Genomic DNA, 14477 nt, shown 5'->3' with positions numbered 1-14477 from the left:
TTGACAGTAAAATAATATGCTTGACAGTGGATTGTGTCATTTGCTAACACAACTGGAGACACCTCCTCAGCTAGAATAAGAGTGTACAGGAGCAGTTGCTAACTAAATGTAAGTAACTTTGGCTAGCTAACAGAGATGCTAGTTCTTGGTCCCAAGAAACAAATAGATCTTCTGTTGGATCTGACAATTAATCTTGATGGTTGTACTGTCATCTCTAATAAAACTGTGAAGGACCTCGGCGTTACTCTGGACCCTGATTTCTCTTTTGATTAACATATCAATAATATTTCAAGGACAGCGTTCTTCAATTCTTCGCAAAATTGCAAAAATCTGAAACTTTCTGTCCAAAAATGATGCAGTAAAATTGACCTCTTAAGGATCTGCCCCTTTTTTCCAATTTTTGCCTAAAATGACATACCAAAATCTAACCTTCCTGTAGCTCAGGCCCTGAAGCAAGGAAATGCATTTTCTTGGTACCATTTGAAAGGAAACACTTTGACACTTGTGTAAATGTGAAAAGAATGTAGGAGAATATAACACAATATATCTGGTAAAAGATAATACAAAGAAAAAACCAACCGTTCTTTTGTATTTTTTTGTATCATCATCTTTGAAATACAAGAGAAAGGCCATAATGTATTATTCCAGCCCAGGTGCAATTTAGATTTTGGCCACTAGATGGCATCAGTGTATGTGCAACATTTTAGACTGATCCAATAAACCATTGCATTTTTGTTCAAAATGTTGTATCAAGACTGCCCAAATGTGCCTAATTTGTTTATTAATAACTTTTCATGTTCAAAATTGTGCCTCTCCTCAAACAATATAATGGTATTATTTCATTGTAATAGCTACTGTAAATTGCACAGTGCAGTTATATTAACAAGATTTTAACCTTTCTGCCAATATCAGATATGTCTATGTCCTGGGAAATTTTATTGATAGTTACAACCTCATGCTAATCGCAATAACCTACGTTAGCTCAACCATCCCGAGGAAGGGACACCGAGCCCGAAGATTATTTTAATCCATGCTTTTGTCACTTCTAGATTAGACTACTGCAGTGCTCTACTTTCCGGCTACATGGATAAAGCACTAAATAAACTTCAATTAGTGCTTAACACGGCTGCTAGAATCTTGACAAGAACCAAGAAAATGTATCATATTACTCCAGTGCTAGCTTCTCTACACCGGCTTCCTGTTAAGGCTAGGGCTGATTTCAAGGTTTTACTGCTAACCTACAAGCATTACATGAGCTTGCTCCTACCTATCTTTCCGATTTGGTCCTGCCGTACATACCTACAAGTACGCTACGATCACAAGATGCAGGCCTCCATACTGTCCCTAGAATTTCTAAGCAAACAGCTGGAGGCAGGACTTTCTCCTATAGAGCTACATTTTTATGGAATGGTCAGCCTATCCATGTGAGAGACGCAGACTGGGTCTCAACCTTTAAGTCTTTATTTAAGACTCATCTCTTCAGTAGGTCCTATGATTCAGTGTAGTCTGGCCCAGGGGTGTGAAGGTGAACGGAAAGGCACTGGAGCGACAAACCGCCCTTGCTGTCTCTGCCTGGCCGGTTCCCCACTCTCCACTGGGATTATTTGTCTCTAACACTATTACGGTGGTTGAGTGGGATTCCTGGTGCTCTTCCATGCCGTCCCTAGGAGGGGTGCGTCACTTGAGTGGGTTGAGTCACTGATGTGATCTTCCTGTCCGGGTTGGCTATATTTGTGGGCTATATTCAGCCTTGTCTCAGGGTCGTAGGTTGGTGGTGCGGGGGCTGTGCTTTGGCAAAGTGGGTGGGGTTATATCCTGCCTGTTTGGCCCTGTCCAGGGGTATCGTTGGACAGGGCCACAGTGTCTCCCGACCTCTCCTGTCTCAGCCTCAGTCTGTTATATCTGGAGTATTTCTCCTCTCTTATCCGGTGTCCTATGTGAATTTAAATATGCTCCCTCTAATACTCTCTTTCTATTTCTCTCTTTCTCTTTCTCCTTCTAGCTCTCTTTCTCTCTCTCTTCTCTCGGAGGACCTGAGCCCTAGGATCATGCCTCAGGACTACCTGGCCTGATGACTCCTTGCTGTCCCCAGTCCGCCTGGTCATGCTGCTGCTCCAGTTTCAACTGTTCTGCCTGCTGCTATGGAACCCTGACCTGTTCACTGGACGTGTTACCTCGTCCCGGACCTGCTGTTTTGGACTCTCTCTCTTACCGCACCTGCTGTATCTAACTCTGAATGATCGGCTATGAAAAACCAACAGAAAAACCAACAGACATTTACTCCTGACATTTACTCCTGTTGCACCCTCTACAACCATTGGGAATATTATTATCTGACCCTGCTGGTCATCACTACTCTGGATGGTTCTGATCTAGACTATGTGGACAACTACAAATACCTAGGTGTCTGGTTAGACTGTAAACTCTCTTTCCAGACCCACATTAAGCATCTCCAATCCAAAATTGAAATCTCGAATCGGCTTCCTATTTCACAAACAAAGCATCCTTCACTCATGCTGCCAAACATACCCTCGTAAAACTGACTATTCTACCGATCCTCGACATCGGCGTTGTCATTTACCTAATTAACCTCCAACACTCTACTCAAAAAATTGGATGCAGTCTATTACAGTGCCATCCGTTTTGTCAAGCCCCATATACTACCCACCACTGCGACCTGTACGCTCTCGTTGGCTGGCCCTCGCTTCATTCTCGTCGCCAAACCCACTGGCTCCAGGTCATCTACAAGTCTTTGCTAGCTAAAGCCACGCCTTATCTCAGTTCACTGGTCAACATAGCAGCACCCACCCGCAGCACTCGCTCCAGCAGATATATTTCACTGGTCACCCTCAAAGCCAATTCCTACTTTGGCCGCCTTTCCTTCCAGTTCTCTGCTGCCAATGACTGGAACAAACTGCAAGGATCACTGAAGAAGGAGACTCTTATCTCCCTCACTAACTTCAAGCACCAGCTGTCAGAGCAGCTCACAGATCATTGCACCTGTACATAGCTCATCTGTAAATAGCCCATCCTACTACCTCATCCCCATACTGTATTTATTTATTTATTTTGCTCCTATGCACATCAGTATCTCTACTTGCACATTCATCTTCTGCACATCTATCACTCCAGTGTTTAATTGCTATATCGTAATTACCTCGCCACTATGGCCTATTTTATTGACTTACCTCCCTTATCTTACCTCATCTGAACACTGTATATTTATATTTTTTCTGCTGTATTATTGACTGTATGTTTGTTTATGCCATGTATGTGTCAAACTGCTTTGCTTTATCTTGGCCAGGTGGCAGTTGTAAAGGAGAACTGGTTCTCAACTAGCCTACCTGGTGAAATAAAGGTGAAATAAAAATACATCTATGAACGTTTGAACTTCTATCTACACCCGGCACAGCCAGAAGAGGACTTGCCATCCCTCAGAGCCTGGTTCCTCTAGGTTTCTTCCTACGGAGATTTTCCTAGCCACCATGCTTCTACGTCTGCATTGCTTGCTGTTTGGGGTTTTAGGCTGGGTTTCTGTACAGCACTTTGTCACATCGGCTAATGTAAAAAGGACTTCATAAATACATTTGATTGATTAATTCACTATTTACAGCTAGTTAGCTACTATATCTTTTTTTGCTACCAAATGTACAGTGCATTCGGAAAGTATTCAGACCCCTTGAGTTTTTACACATTTTGTTACGTTACAGCTTTATTCTAAAATTGCTTAAATATTTTTTCCCCCCTGCCACTAATGTTCACATTTTGACATTTGTGACTTATCCACTTTCCAAGCACACAGGGTGATTAGACTAGCTCTTGGGATAGTGTTTGTAGGCTAGTTCTAGCGTTTACCTTACTCCCTAGGCCTGTACAAGCTAAGACTTAGGCTAGTGTTAAGCCTGATTGTGAAGCTAGTGTTTAATATCCTAAAGACAACACCATAAACTCCACAAACAAGTAGTTGAAGAAAAAGGGATGGAGATAAGGATGCTCACATAAACAACTAAATCACATTTAGACTATACTTTACCAAATTAATAGAAGATGTGAATAATTGTAGAAAAAGTAAAGGACCAACCTCTGCTTGCTTGCGCCACATGTCCAGGTTCTTGCGTTGAGCTTTGGAGAAATGGTCCCATGCCTTTTGTTTGGAAGCAGCATGGAATACAGACACAATCTGCTCAACTGTGGCAGGGGATGCAGGGAGAGGGGAAGGAGCAGAGGAGTGAGAAAGTAGAATCAGGTAGGAAGGCAGGTATGTTCATGTTGATGTGTTTTCAATGTTCTATTCGGCTCTATAGTACAGTCTGTTCTGGGTCAGTGTCTAGAGTGGGGGAGGTGGGATGGGGTGGAGAAGGAACCCACCATATCTCAAGGTGACCACAGAGCGCCTGTCCTAAAACACAAGACGGTGCTGAAAGCTACAGAGGACCAGACTAATACCAGCAGGCTCCTTGCCACTTGCTGTGGCAATGTAAACATATGTTTCACATGCCAATATAGCCCATTAAATTGAATTGAATTGAATTGAATTGAGAGAAAGAGAAAGAGGGAAATGAGCGAGAGAGAGAGAAAAACTGCTTTAATTCAGGGCTGGAGGAGGAGGGAGTAGAGGGGCTTCTGAGAGACATTTGTCTGTTTATGACTCCATCACACCTTTGACAGACTACCAGGGTTAGTCTTAAAGGTCCTATAAAGACATTTTTACAGTTACTTACTATAATTGTTTTCAATTAAAATGCTCAAAAATAAACAAGAATTAGCTTAATAGCTAAGAGCAATTCCTCAAGCAGGAATTTTGCTAGGACTTGTATGGGAGTGGTCTGCGTGGGGAAGGGAAAACTGAAATCTAGCTGTTATTGTCAGAGGTTTGGAACTGTCTTTCTTATTGGTTTATTAACTAATTTACCATCTGGTGATGTCACCAGGCAGGCCAAGACTCCATCCCACCAAAACAGGCTGAAATTTCAGGCAGCCTTTTTTTCAAACAGCTCTTACACTAAAAGGGAAATATTATAATTTGTATGATTTCACAGTATTATTCCAACCTAATGGTGTGGAAATATATATAAAACACAGGAAATAAAATGTTATACTAATTATCTGAGCGTTTGTTTGTGTGTGTGTAATTATCACTCACCTGTTGATGTCAATGGAACAGCCACACATTCATAGATTGTACCAGGCAATAATTTATTTTGGTCCCATATCAATAGCAAGGGCTGTACAATAACTCACAACACACAATAGATAACTTTATCAAGCATGAAAACTTCCCCAGTGTCACTGCATCTGAAGATGGCAAACATCACTAAGGCAAAATGCTCCTTTGGTGTGTATGTGGACAGGCCATGTTGAGGGACTCTGTTTTTGTCAGAGGGGTCTTAATGAAACCCCTGGGGAAGTGAATAAGGCCACCCGAGTTGTGGCCTCGGCAGAGATGTAGAGAAGGAGGGAGAGAGGGAAGGAAGCAAGGAAGGAAGGAAAGAGTGTGTCTAGATCAATAGTGGCTTTCAGAATCATCTAATTTGATTGGAGAGATAGATGGGGAAGGCAGGGGAGAGTAAAGTGTCCAAGGGTGTGGCCTCGCCTTTTTATGTATGTGTGTGAGTCAGAGAGATAGCTGATGGATAAGTGCATGTTCTTTGGTGTTTTTTGCAGGGATCCAGCTAGGGCTATGTGTGTGCACATGCCAGCATTTCTACTGTAAATGAGACCATTCACTATCTGTCAGGCAGGTTAATCCTAGATGAAATATGCTGCGGCATGTAGACCGAGTGCCATCCACCAAACATGATGTATGCTGATCCAAATCCAACTGTGAAATGATTGTCATCTTCTATAAACATCATCCTGAGCGAAATATGAAGCAGGGCGCTGTGGTTCATAAATCCTTCAGCTGCGAATGGATCTCATTGAACTGAGAGGAGATTTCTGTTCTCTGACATTCATGAATAGAGCCTGTTTAAGTCCAAATGGCACCACATTCCCTATGCAGGGCACTACTTTTGACCAGGGCCCATATGTATAGTTTAGTGCACTATAAAGGGAATTGGATGCCATTTGGGATGCATACTCTGTTTGAATAACTTGCTTCAGAGCAGAAAGGAGCATTGTTAAGGGCTTTTTCTAAAGGTACCATTCAACATAAGGTGACAACTACCAATGCCAAATGGAGGAATGTGTGATATTGCATTATATTGCATTTGGAAAAAATAAAGTCTATGGATTCCAATGTGCAGCTGTAAGAAAGTCTGGTAAATGTGGATGTGGCTTTTGTTCACAGAACGACAGTGTGAACCTACCTCCCAGGACACCAAACTCTGTGTTTACATTTGTATGTGTGAAACTGCAGAGAAAGACAAACTCATGAATACAACTAAGTGTTTGTGTGGATTATTGTGATGGAGGATGGTGACAACGATAGAGCGAGAGAGAGAGAGAGAGAGAGAGAGAGAGAGAGAGAGAGAGAGAGAGAGAGAGAGAAGCGAGAGAGAGAGAGAGAAGAGAGAGGGGGGGGGATACCCACTTTGCTCTTTCCAATATTTGTATTACTGTATAAACAGGAACCGATTATGTGGTATATCCCAATATCCATACTAACACAGTACTCAGTATGCACACTACTGTAAGTGGTGTATCACCAAAGATATCTGAACTCATACATGCTCTTAGCATTGGCAGTTGTGAATCATTAATATGACTCATTTCATTTCTTCCTTCAGTTCCAGTTGTTTTCATGTAGAGAGGTGTTACTTACTTTGATTCTATGGCTGAGTGGGTTCTTTCAGATGAGCTGTCCACAGACCAATACAGGCTAAAGTTAACCAGAGAAGTTTGGAGCCTACACAGCATACCCCAGAGAGTGTTAGCTTTCTGATTGGCAAAAGCCAAAAGCCCTGTCCAGAAACAACCCCTAGCACTTGTGGAGATCTGAAGGAATCACATAGGTATAATCAATATGGTCATACAGTAGCTCCATCTTGCAGTCTTGATTGGCTGAGTGGAGTTTTCATTATGTGGTTTATAGCTTTCCAATCCTTACACAAGTGCCTTGAAGTTAGGGGCTAGGAGTTGTTTTTGCATTCAGCCAATGTGACACAACCACAGGTGAACCTATTACTCCCTGGCCATGGACATACAGGTATATATAATCTACCAATGTGGTATATATAATCTACAGGTATATATAATCTACCAATATAATCTACCACCACCAGACAGCTTTAGAGACAAACACATGAACCTACCTTCTTTATCCACTATCAACCCTTCCTGAAACATACTGGTGAAACACAGCATGCCTTTATTTGACTGTCATTCTGTATGTCTGTTATGTCCAGTGTGAGAAGAAACTGTCTGTGGAATATCAATGATGCGACAATATGAGGCTGCATGAACTCAATGTCAATCTGTGATGTTCACCACTGAAATGTCATGCAGCTAATTACAATGCCATGCTATTGCTAACCCGTCACAGGCTGCATAAAACCTCCTGTATATTTTTTCTCTCCAACCCCCCAGTGTGTGTGTGTGACGGTTGTGTTAAATATTTGTTTTTGTATGCCGGCTGTCAAAGCTGTGAGGTACAGAGAGGCTGTCACAGAGCAAGGTGAAGCAGGTTTCTAAAACTAGATTATTTTCTGCTCCCTTTGGGATGTTGTCTCCTGGTGAACAGTTGCTAGACAGAGAAAGAGAGACAGGAAGAAAGAGGAGAGAGAGAGTGAGTGAGTGGCCACTCTGGGCCTAATGATGGTGGGCTAAGAGAGGTAGCTAACAGCTCCCTAAATAACCTGTTCAATGTTATTGCTGCCATCACTGGCCTTTACCAGGCAAACTGCCCCAAATCTACTCCTACAAAGAGTCATCCCATAGAGTGGGTCTTCAGAAGTGCTATCCTCTGTTTGTGTGCAGCCATGCATGCGTGTGAGTGTGTTTGCAGAAAATACCATCTCTGTTCCATGTCCCTGGGTATTTGATCCATCATGTATGGAGCACTGACCTGGAACTTGTGAACTTGTGACATGAAAATCACTTGAGGGTTGAGAACGTTTTGAGGGACAGTTGCTTCAAAGGGAATGCCACAAGTGGTTTTATGTTGACCCTTACCCTGTTGTGTGGGACATGGTTCTCTCTGTGTGTGTGTGTATGTGTGTGTGTGTGTGTTTGTGTCAGCCTGGTGTGTACTCACATTGTGCCAGGATGCCAGACAGGGCGGTCTTGAACTTGTCCTTGGCCACCTCCAACTCCTTCTCGTGGGCGGCCTTGTGACTCATCAGCTGGCGGATGTGGCTGTTGGACGACTGGATCATTGAGTAGAAGTTGTTGGCGTTACGACGGTTCACCTCACCGCGTTCCACCCAGGTCAGCAGCACGTTTACCGCCTCCGCAAACGCTGCCTCATCTGAGGAGAGGGTTAAAGGAAAGTTTGCACAAAACAATCTCCACAAACGAACAACATTGATAAATAATATCCTCATTAAATGTTCTTATTTCAAACATATTTAACTACAGTATACTGAACAAAAATATAAAAACGCAACCATTTAAAAGATTTGACTGAATTACAGTTTATAGAAGGAAATCAGTCAATTTAAATAAATATATTAGGCCCTAATCTATGGATTTCACATTACTGGGCAGGGCACAGCCATGGATGGGCCTGGGAGGACATAGGCCCACCCACCGGGGAGCTAGGTCCAGCCAATCAGAATGAGTTCTTTATTACAGACAAAAATATTCTTCACCACACATCGCCTGTAGTTGTGAGACCGGTTGGATGTACTGCCAAAATCTCTTAAACGACGTTGGAGGTGGCTTATGGCAACAGCTCTGGTGGACATTCCAGCCGTCAGCATGCCAATTGCACGCTCCCTCAAAACTGGTGGCATTGTGTTTTGTGACAAAACTGCCTTTTATTGTCTCCAGTACAAGGTGCACCTGTGTAATGATCATGCTGTTTAAACAGCTTCTTGATATGCCACACCTGTCAGGTGGATGGATTATCTAGGCAAAGGAGAAATGCTCACTAACAGGGATGTAAACAAATTTGTGCACGAAATTGTAGCGAAATAAGCTTTTCTTTTGCGTATGTAACATTTCTGGGATCTTTTATTTCAGATCATGAAACATAGGACCAACACTTTACATGTTCCATTCATATTTTTGTTTTGTATAGTTGAAACTAGACATTTATTTTCAAACTTTATACTCAGAGGCAGAACTTTAAAGCTCTTTCTAACTTTGGGGAAAACTTTAGAGGAAAAACATCATGCTGGTATGAGTTGAGGGGTAGCTAGCTAGATAGTTAGCGGAGTCTGATTTGAAGTAGTGTTGCTTAGCTTGGGATCTGTTTGGTTTAACTACCCATAAGGAGTCAACTTCACTGAATGTAACAAATGTATATAATTACTGCTTTGATTATAATCACATCACAATGCATACATTTCACCAAAGCTTGTTAAAAGGATGACATAACACTGATGGTCATGTTACGCCTGGCATCACTTGAAGAGTGACTAGCAAGGATGGAGAGTGGACAGCAGGATCATGAAACAACAAGTTACCTCTTCTTGAAACAGTTGCTGCCACTCAAGCAGTAGAAATAGTTACAAACAATGTGAAAAAACTAACAAAATAGCACGGTTGGTTAAGAGCCCATAAAACGATACGACACAATACCATACATATACACCGGGCTCCAAAATTACTGGCACCCCTGACTGGCAATGCACAAACAATACTTAAAAAATATAAACAATATAATTGTAGAGTAACTCAAAATACCAACATGTGAGAAATACTGTACTTTATTAATGTTTCAATGGAACCAACCAAAATCATACAATTATTTAATACAAAATACATTTCACCAAAATCAAGGTTTCATCATTATTGGCACTCCTCATTTAGTACTTAGTGCAACCACCTCTGGCAAGGATTAGATCATGGAGTCTTTTCCTGTTATGTTTGACAAGGTGAAGGAACACATTTGGAGGGATTTTGGATCATTCGTCTATGCAAATCCTTTCAAGATCCTTCACATTCTTGGCCTATGCGCTTATCAACTGCCCTCTTCAACTCAGCACACAGGTTTTCAATTGAATTGAGGTCCGGCGACTGAGATGGCCATGGCAGAACATTGTTATTGTTGTCACAGATTCGTTTCTGTGCGGATCTTGAGGTATGTTTTGGGTCATTGTCTTGTTGGAAAGTCCACCTACGGCCAAGTCCCAGCCTTCTGGCAAAGGCAACCAGATTGTCAGCCAAAATTGCCCGATATTTAACCAGTGCTCCTGGACCTCCAAAGGTGAGGTGTCTCTCCTTGTATGCATCTCTATTTCGACGCCAAACATGCCGATGCTGTATCTGAACAAAATGTTCAATTTTGGTCTCATCTGACCTGAGCACCTTCTTCCAGTCATAATTTAAATGACGTTTGGCAAACTCCAAACGCTTGCGTCTGTGTCTTGGGGTCAGAAAGTGCTTTCTTCTGGCAACCATGGTGTCCGATGGTACTTTTTGGAACCTGGTGACCCCAAGATGCCTCCAAGGCCTGCAATTCTTTCACAGTGATTCTTTGGGATTTTGTTGTTTCTCTCACTATCCTCCTCCCTATCCCGGGGGCAAAATGCATTTGCTTCCTTTACCCGTGAGGTTTTCAACTGTTCCATATTATTATTATTTTTTAAGAATTGTCCTGACAGTGCTCGGTGGTGTATTCAATTGTTTGTGGATCTTCTTGTAGCCATTACCAAATTTATGAAGTTCTACAACCATCTGTCTCTTTAGAACAGCCAGTTATTTGGTTTTCTTCATGGTGTTGGATGACAAAGGGATATTGCATGTGTGTTAACTCATTTTTATACCCTAGTGAAACAGGAAGTGATGTAATGGCTCAATATAGTTCCTTAAGACTTAGATAAACTTAAATAAGTGGAATTTAACTCCTTGTTTAATTTTGGTAGATATTATTTACAATAATCTTTAAGGGTGCCATTAATTGGGGCGGCAGGTAGCCTAGTGGTTAGAGTGTTGGCCTAGTAACCAAAAAGTTGCCAGATCAAATCCTCGAGCTGACAAGGTAAAAATCTGTTGTTCTGCCACTGAACAGGGCAGTTAACCCACTGTTCCTAGGCCATCACTGAAAATAAGAATTTGGTCTTAACTGACTTGCCTAGTGAAATAAAATTGTGAAACCTTGATTTGGAGGACAATGATTTTTAATTCAATCAATACATGATTTTGGTGGGTTCCATTGAAATGTTAATAAAGTACAGTATTTCTCACATGTTGGTATTTTTAGTTTATCTCTATAATTATATTGTTTATATTTTTTTAAGTATTGTTTGTGCATTGCCAGTCAATGGTGCCAGTAATTTTGGAGCCCACGGTAGCTAAGTTAATAAAAGCTAGCCTGGTTGTGTTAGATAAGGAAATATTTATAAGATAATAAGAGTACGTCACTGCCGGGAGGTGGATGTTGGAGACAATGACAACTGGATGATTGGAGTGGCCAGAAAGTCTGTCCTAAGAAAGGAAGTATCCCCAAGAGAGGATGTCTTTCACTTCAGCAGTGATAAATTCATGAACTTCTTTGAGGAAAAGATCATGAATATTAGAAAGCAAATTACGGACTCCTCTTTAAATCTGCGTATTCCTTCAAAGCTCAGTTGTCCTGAGTCTGCACAGAAAATACCCGAGCTCTGAAGCAAGCTTCCAGAAAATTGGAACGGAAATGGCGCCACACCAAACTGGAAGTCTTCCGACTAGCTTGGAAAGACAGTACTGTGCAGTACCGAAGAGCCCTTACTGCTGCTCGATCATCCTATTTTTCTAACTTAATTGAGGAAAATAAGAACAATCCGAAATTCCTTTTTGATACTGTCGCAAAGCTAACTAAAAAGCAGCATTCCCCAAGAGAGGATGACTTTCACTTTAGCAGTGATAAATTCATGAACTTCTTTGAGGAAAAGATTATGATTATTAGAAAGCAAATTACGGACTCCTCTTTAAATCTGCGTATTCCTTAAAAGCTCAGTTTGAAGTCTGAGTCTGCACAACTCTGCACAACTCTGCACAACTCTGCCAGGACCTAGGATCAAGAGAGACGCTCAAGTGTTTTAGTACTATATCTCTTGACACAATGATGAAAATAATCTTGGCCTCTAAACCTTCAAGCTGCATACTGGACCCTATTCCAACTAAACTACTGAAAGAGCTGCTTCCTGTGCTTGGGCCTCCTATGTTGAACATAATAAACGGCTCTCTATCCACCGGATGTGTACCAAACTCACTAAAACTGGCAGTAATAAAGCCTCTCTTGAAAAAGCCAAACCTTGACCCAGAAAATATAAAACAAACTATTGGCCTATATCGAATCTTCCATTCCTCTCAAAAATTTTAGAAAAGGCTGTTGCGCAGCAACTCACTGCCTTCCTGAAGACAAACAATGTATACGAAATGCTTCAGTCTGGTTTTAGACCCCATCATAGCACTGAGACTGCACTTGTGAAGGTGGTAAATTACCTTTTAATGGCATCAGACCGAGGCTCTGCATCTGTCCTCGTGCTCCTAGACCTTAGTGCTGCTTTTGATACCATCGATCACCACGTTCTTTTGGAGAGATTGGAAACCCAAATTGGTCTACACGCACAAGTTCTGGCCTGGTTTAGATCTTATCTGTCGGAAAGATATCAGTTTGTCTCTGTGAATGGTTTGTCCTCTGACAAATCAACTGGAAATTTCGGTGTTCCTCAAGGTTCCGTTTTAGGACCACTATTGTTTTCACTATATATTTTACCTCTTGGGGATGTCATTCGAAAACTTAATGTGAACTTTCACTGCTATGCGGATGACACACAGCTGTACATTTCAGTGAAACATGGTGAAGCCCCAAAATTGCCCTCGATAGAAGCATGTGTTTCAGACATAAGGAAGTGGATGGCTGCAAACTTTATACTTTTAAACTCGGACAAAACAGAGATGCTTGTTCTAGGTCCCAAGAAACAAAGAGATCTTCTGTTGAATCTGACAATTAATCTTAATGGTTGTACAGTCGTCTCAAATAAAACTGTGAAGGACCTCTGCGTTACTCTGGACCCTGATCTCTCTTTTGATGAACATATCAAGACCATTTCAAGGACAGCTTTTTTCCATCTACGTAACATTGCAAAAATCAGAAACTTTCTGTCCAAAAATGATGCAGAAAAATTAATCCATGCTTTTGTCACTTCTAGGTTAGACTACTGCAATGCTCTACTTTCCGGCTATCCTGATAAAGCACCAAATAAACTTCAGTTAGTGCTAAATACGGCTGCTAGAATCCTGACTAGAACCCCAAAATGTAATCATATTACTCCAGTGCTAGCCTCCCAACACTAGCTTCCTGTCAAGGCAAGGGCTGATTTCAAGGTTTTACTGCTAACCTACAAAGCATTACATGGGCTTGCTCCTACCTATCTCTCTGATTTGGTCCTGCCGTACATACCTACACGTACGCTACGGTCACAAGACGCAGGCCTCCTAATTGTCCCTAGAATTTCTAAGCAAACAGCTGGAGGCAGGGCTTTCTCCTGTAGAGCTCCATTTTTATAGAATGGTCTGCCTACCCATGTAAAAGACGCAAACTCGGTCTCAACCTTTAAGTCTTTTACTGAAGACTCATCTCTTCAGTGGGTCATATGATTGAGTGTAGTCTGGCCCAGGAGTGGGAAGGTGAATGGAAAGGCTCTGGAGCAACGAACCGCCCTTGCTGTCTCTGCCTGGCCGGTTCCTCTCTTTCCACTGTGATTCTCTGCCTCTAACCCTATTACAGTGGCTGAGTCATTGGCTTACTGGGGCTCTTTCATACCGTCCCTAGGAGGGGTGCGTCACTTGAGTGGGTTGAGTCACTGATGTGATCTTTCTGTCTGGGTTGGCGCCCCCCCTTGGGTTGTGCCGTGGCGGAGATCTTTGTGGGCTATACTCGGCCTTGTCTCAGGATGGTAAGTTGGTGGTTGAAGATATCCCTCTAGTGGTGTGGGGGCTGTGCTTTGGCAAAGTTGGTGGGGTTATATCCTTCCTGTTTGGCCCTGTCCGGGGGTGTCCTCGGATGGGGCCACAGTGTCTCCTGACCCCTCCTGTCTCAGTCTCCAGTATTTATGCTGCAGTAGTTTATGTGTCGGGGGCTAGGGTCAGTTAGTTATATCTGGAGTACTTCTCCTGTCCTATTCGGTGTCCTGTGTGAATTTAAGTGTGCTCTCTCTAATTCTCTCTTTCTCTCTTTCTTTCTCTCTCTCGGAGGACCTGAGCCCTAGGACCATGCCTCAGGACTACCTGACATGATGACAACCTTGCTGTCCCCAGTCCACCTGGCCGTGCTGCTGCTCCAGTTTCAACTGTTCTGCCTTCTTATTATTTGACCATGTTGGTCATTTATGAACATTTGAACATCTTGGCCATGTTCTGTTATAATCTCCACCCGGCACAGCCAG

General features: G+C 42.3%; 1 protein-coding gene across 1 annotated transcript in view; it reads right to left on the bottom strand.

The window, feature by feature from the left end:
• The window catches only part of LOC139366026 (ecto-NOX disulfide-thiol exchanger 2-like), a 156007-nt gene that overhangs the window by 62430 nt on the left and 79100 nt on the right, over window positions 1-14477 (bottom strand). Inside the window, exons 6-7 of the mRNA XM_071103105.1 lie at window positions 8195-8407; window positions 4082-4188 (exon numbers count right to left, since the gene is read on the bottom strand). Of these exons, the coding sequence (XP_070959206.1) occupies window positions 4082-4188; window positions 8195-8407 (320 nt within the window). The remainder of the gene's footprint in view (window positions 1-4081; window positions 4189-8194; window positions 8408-14477) is intronic.

Source organism: Oncorhynchus clarkii, chromosome 14 (assembly GCF_045791955.1).
Source record: "Oncorhynchus clarkii lewisi isolate Uvic-CL-2024 chromosome 14, UVic_Ocla_1.0, whole genome shotgun sequence".
NCBI classification, from domain to species: Eukaryota; Metazoa; Chordata; class Actinopteri; order Salmoniformes; family Salmonidae; genus Oncorhynchus; species Oncorhynchus clarkii.
This window is presented reverse-complemented; position numbering and strand designations above follow the sequence as displayed.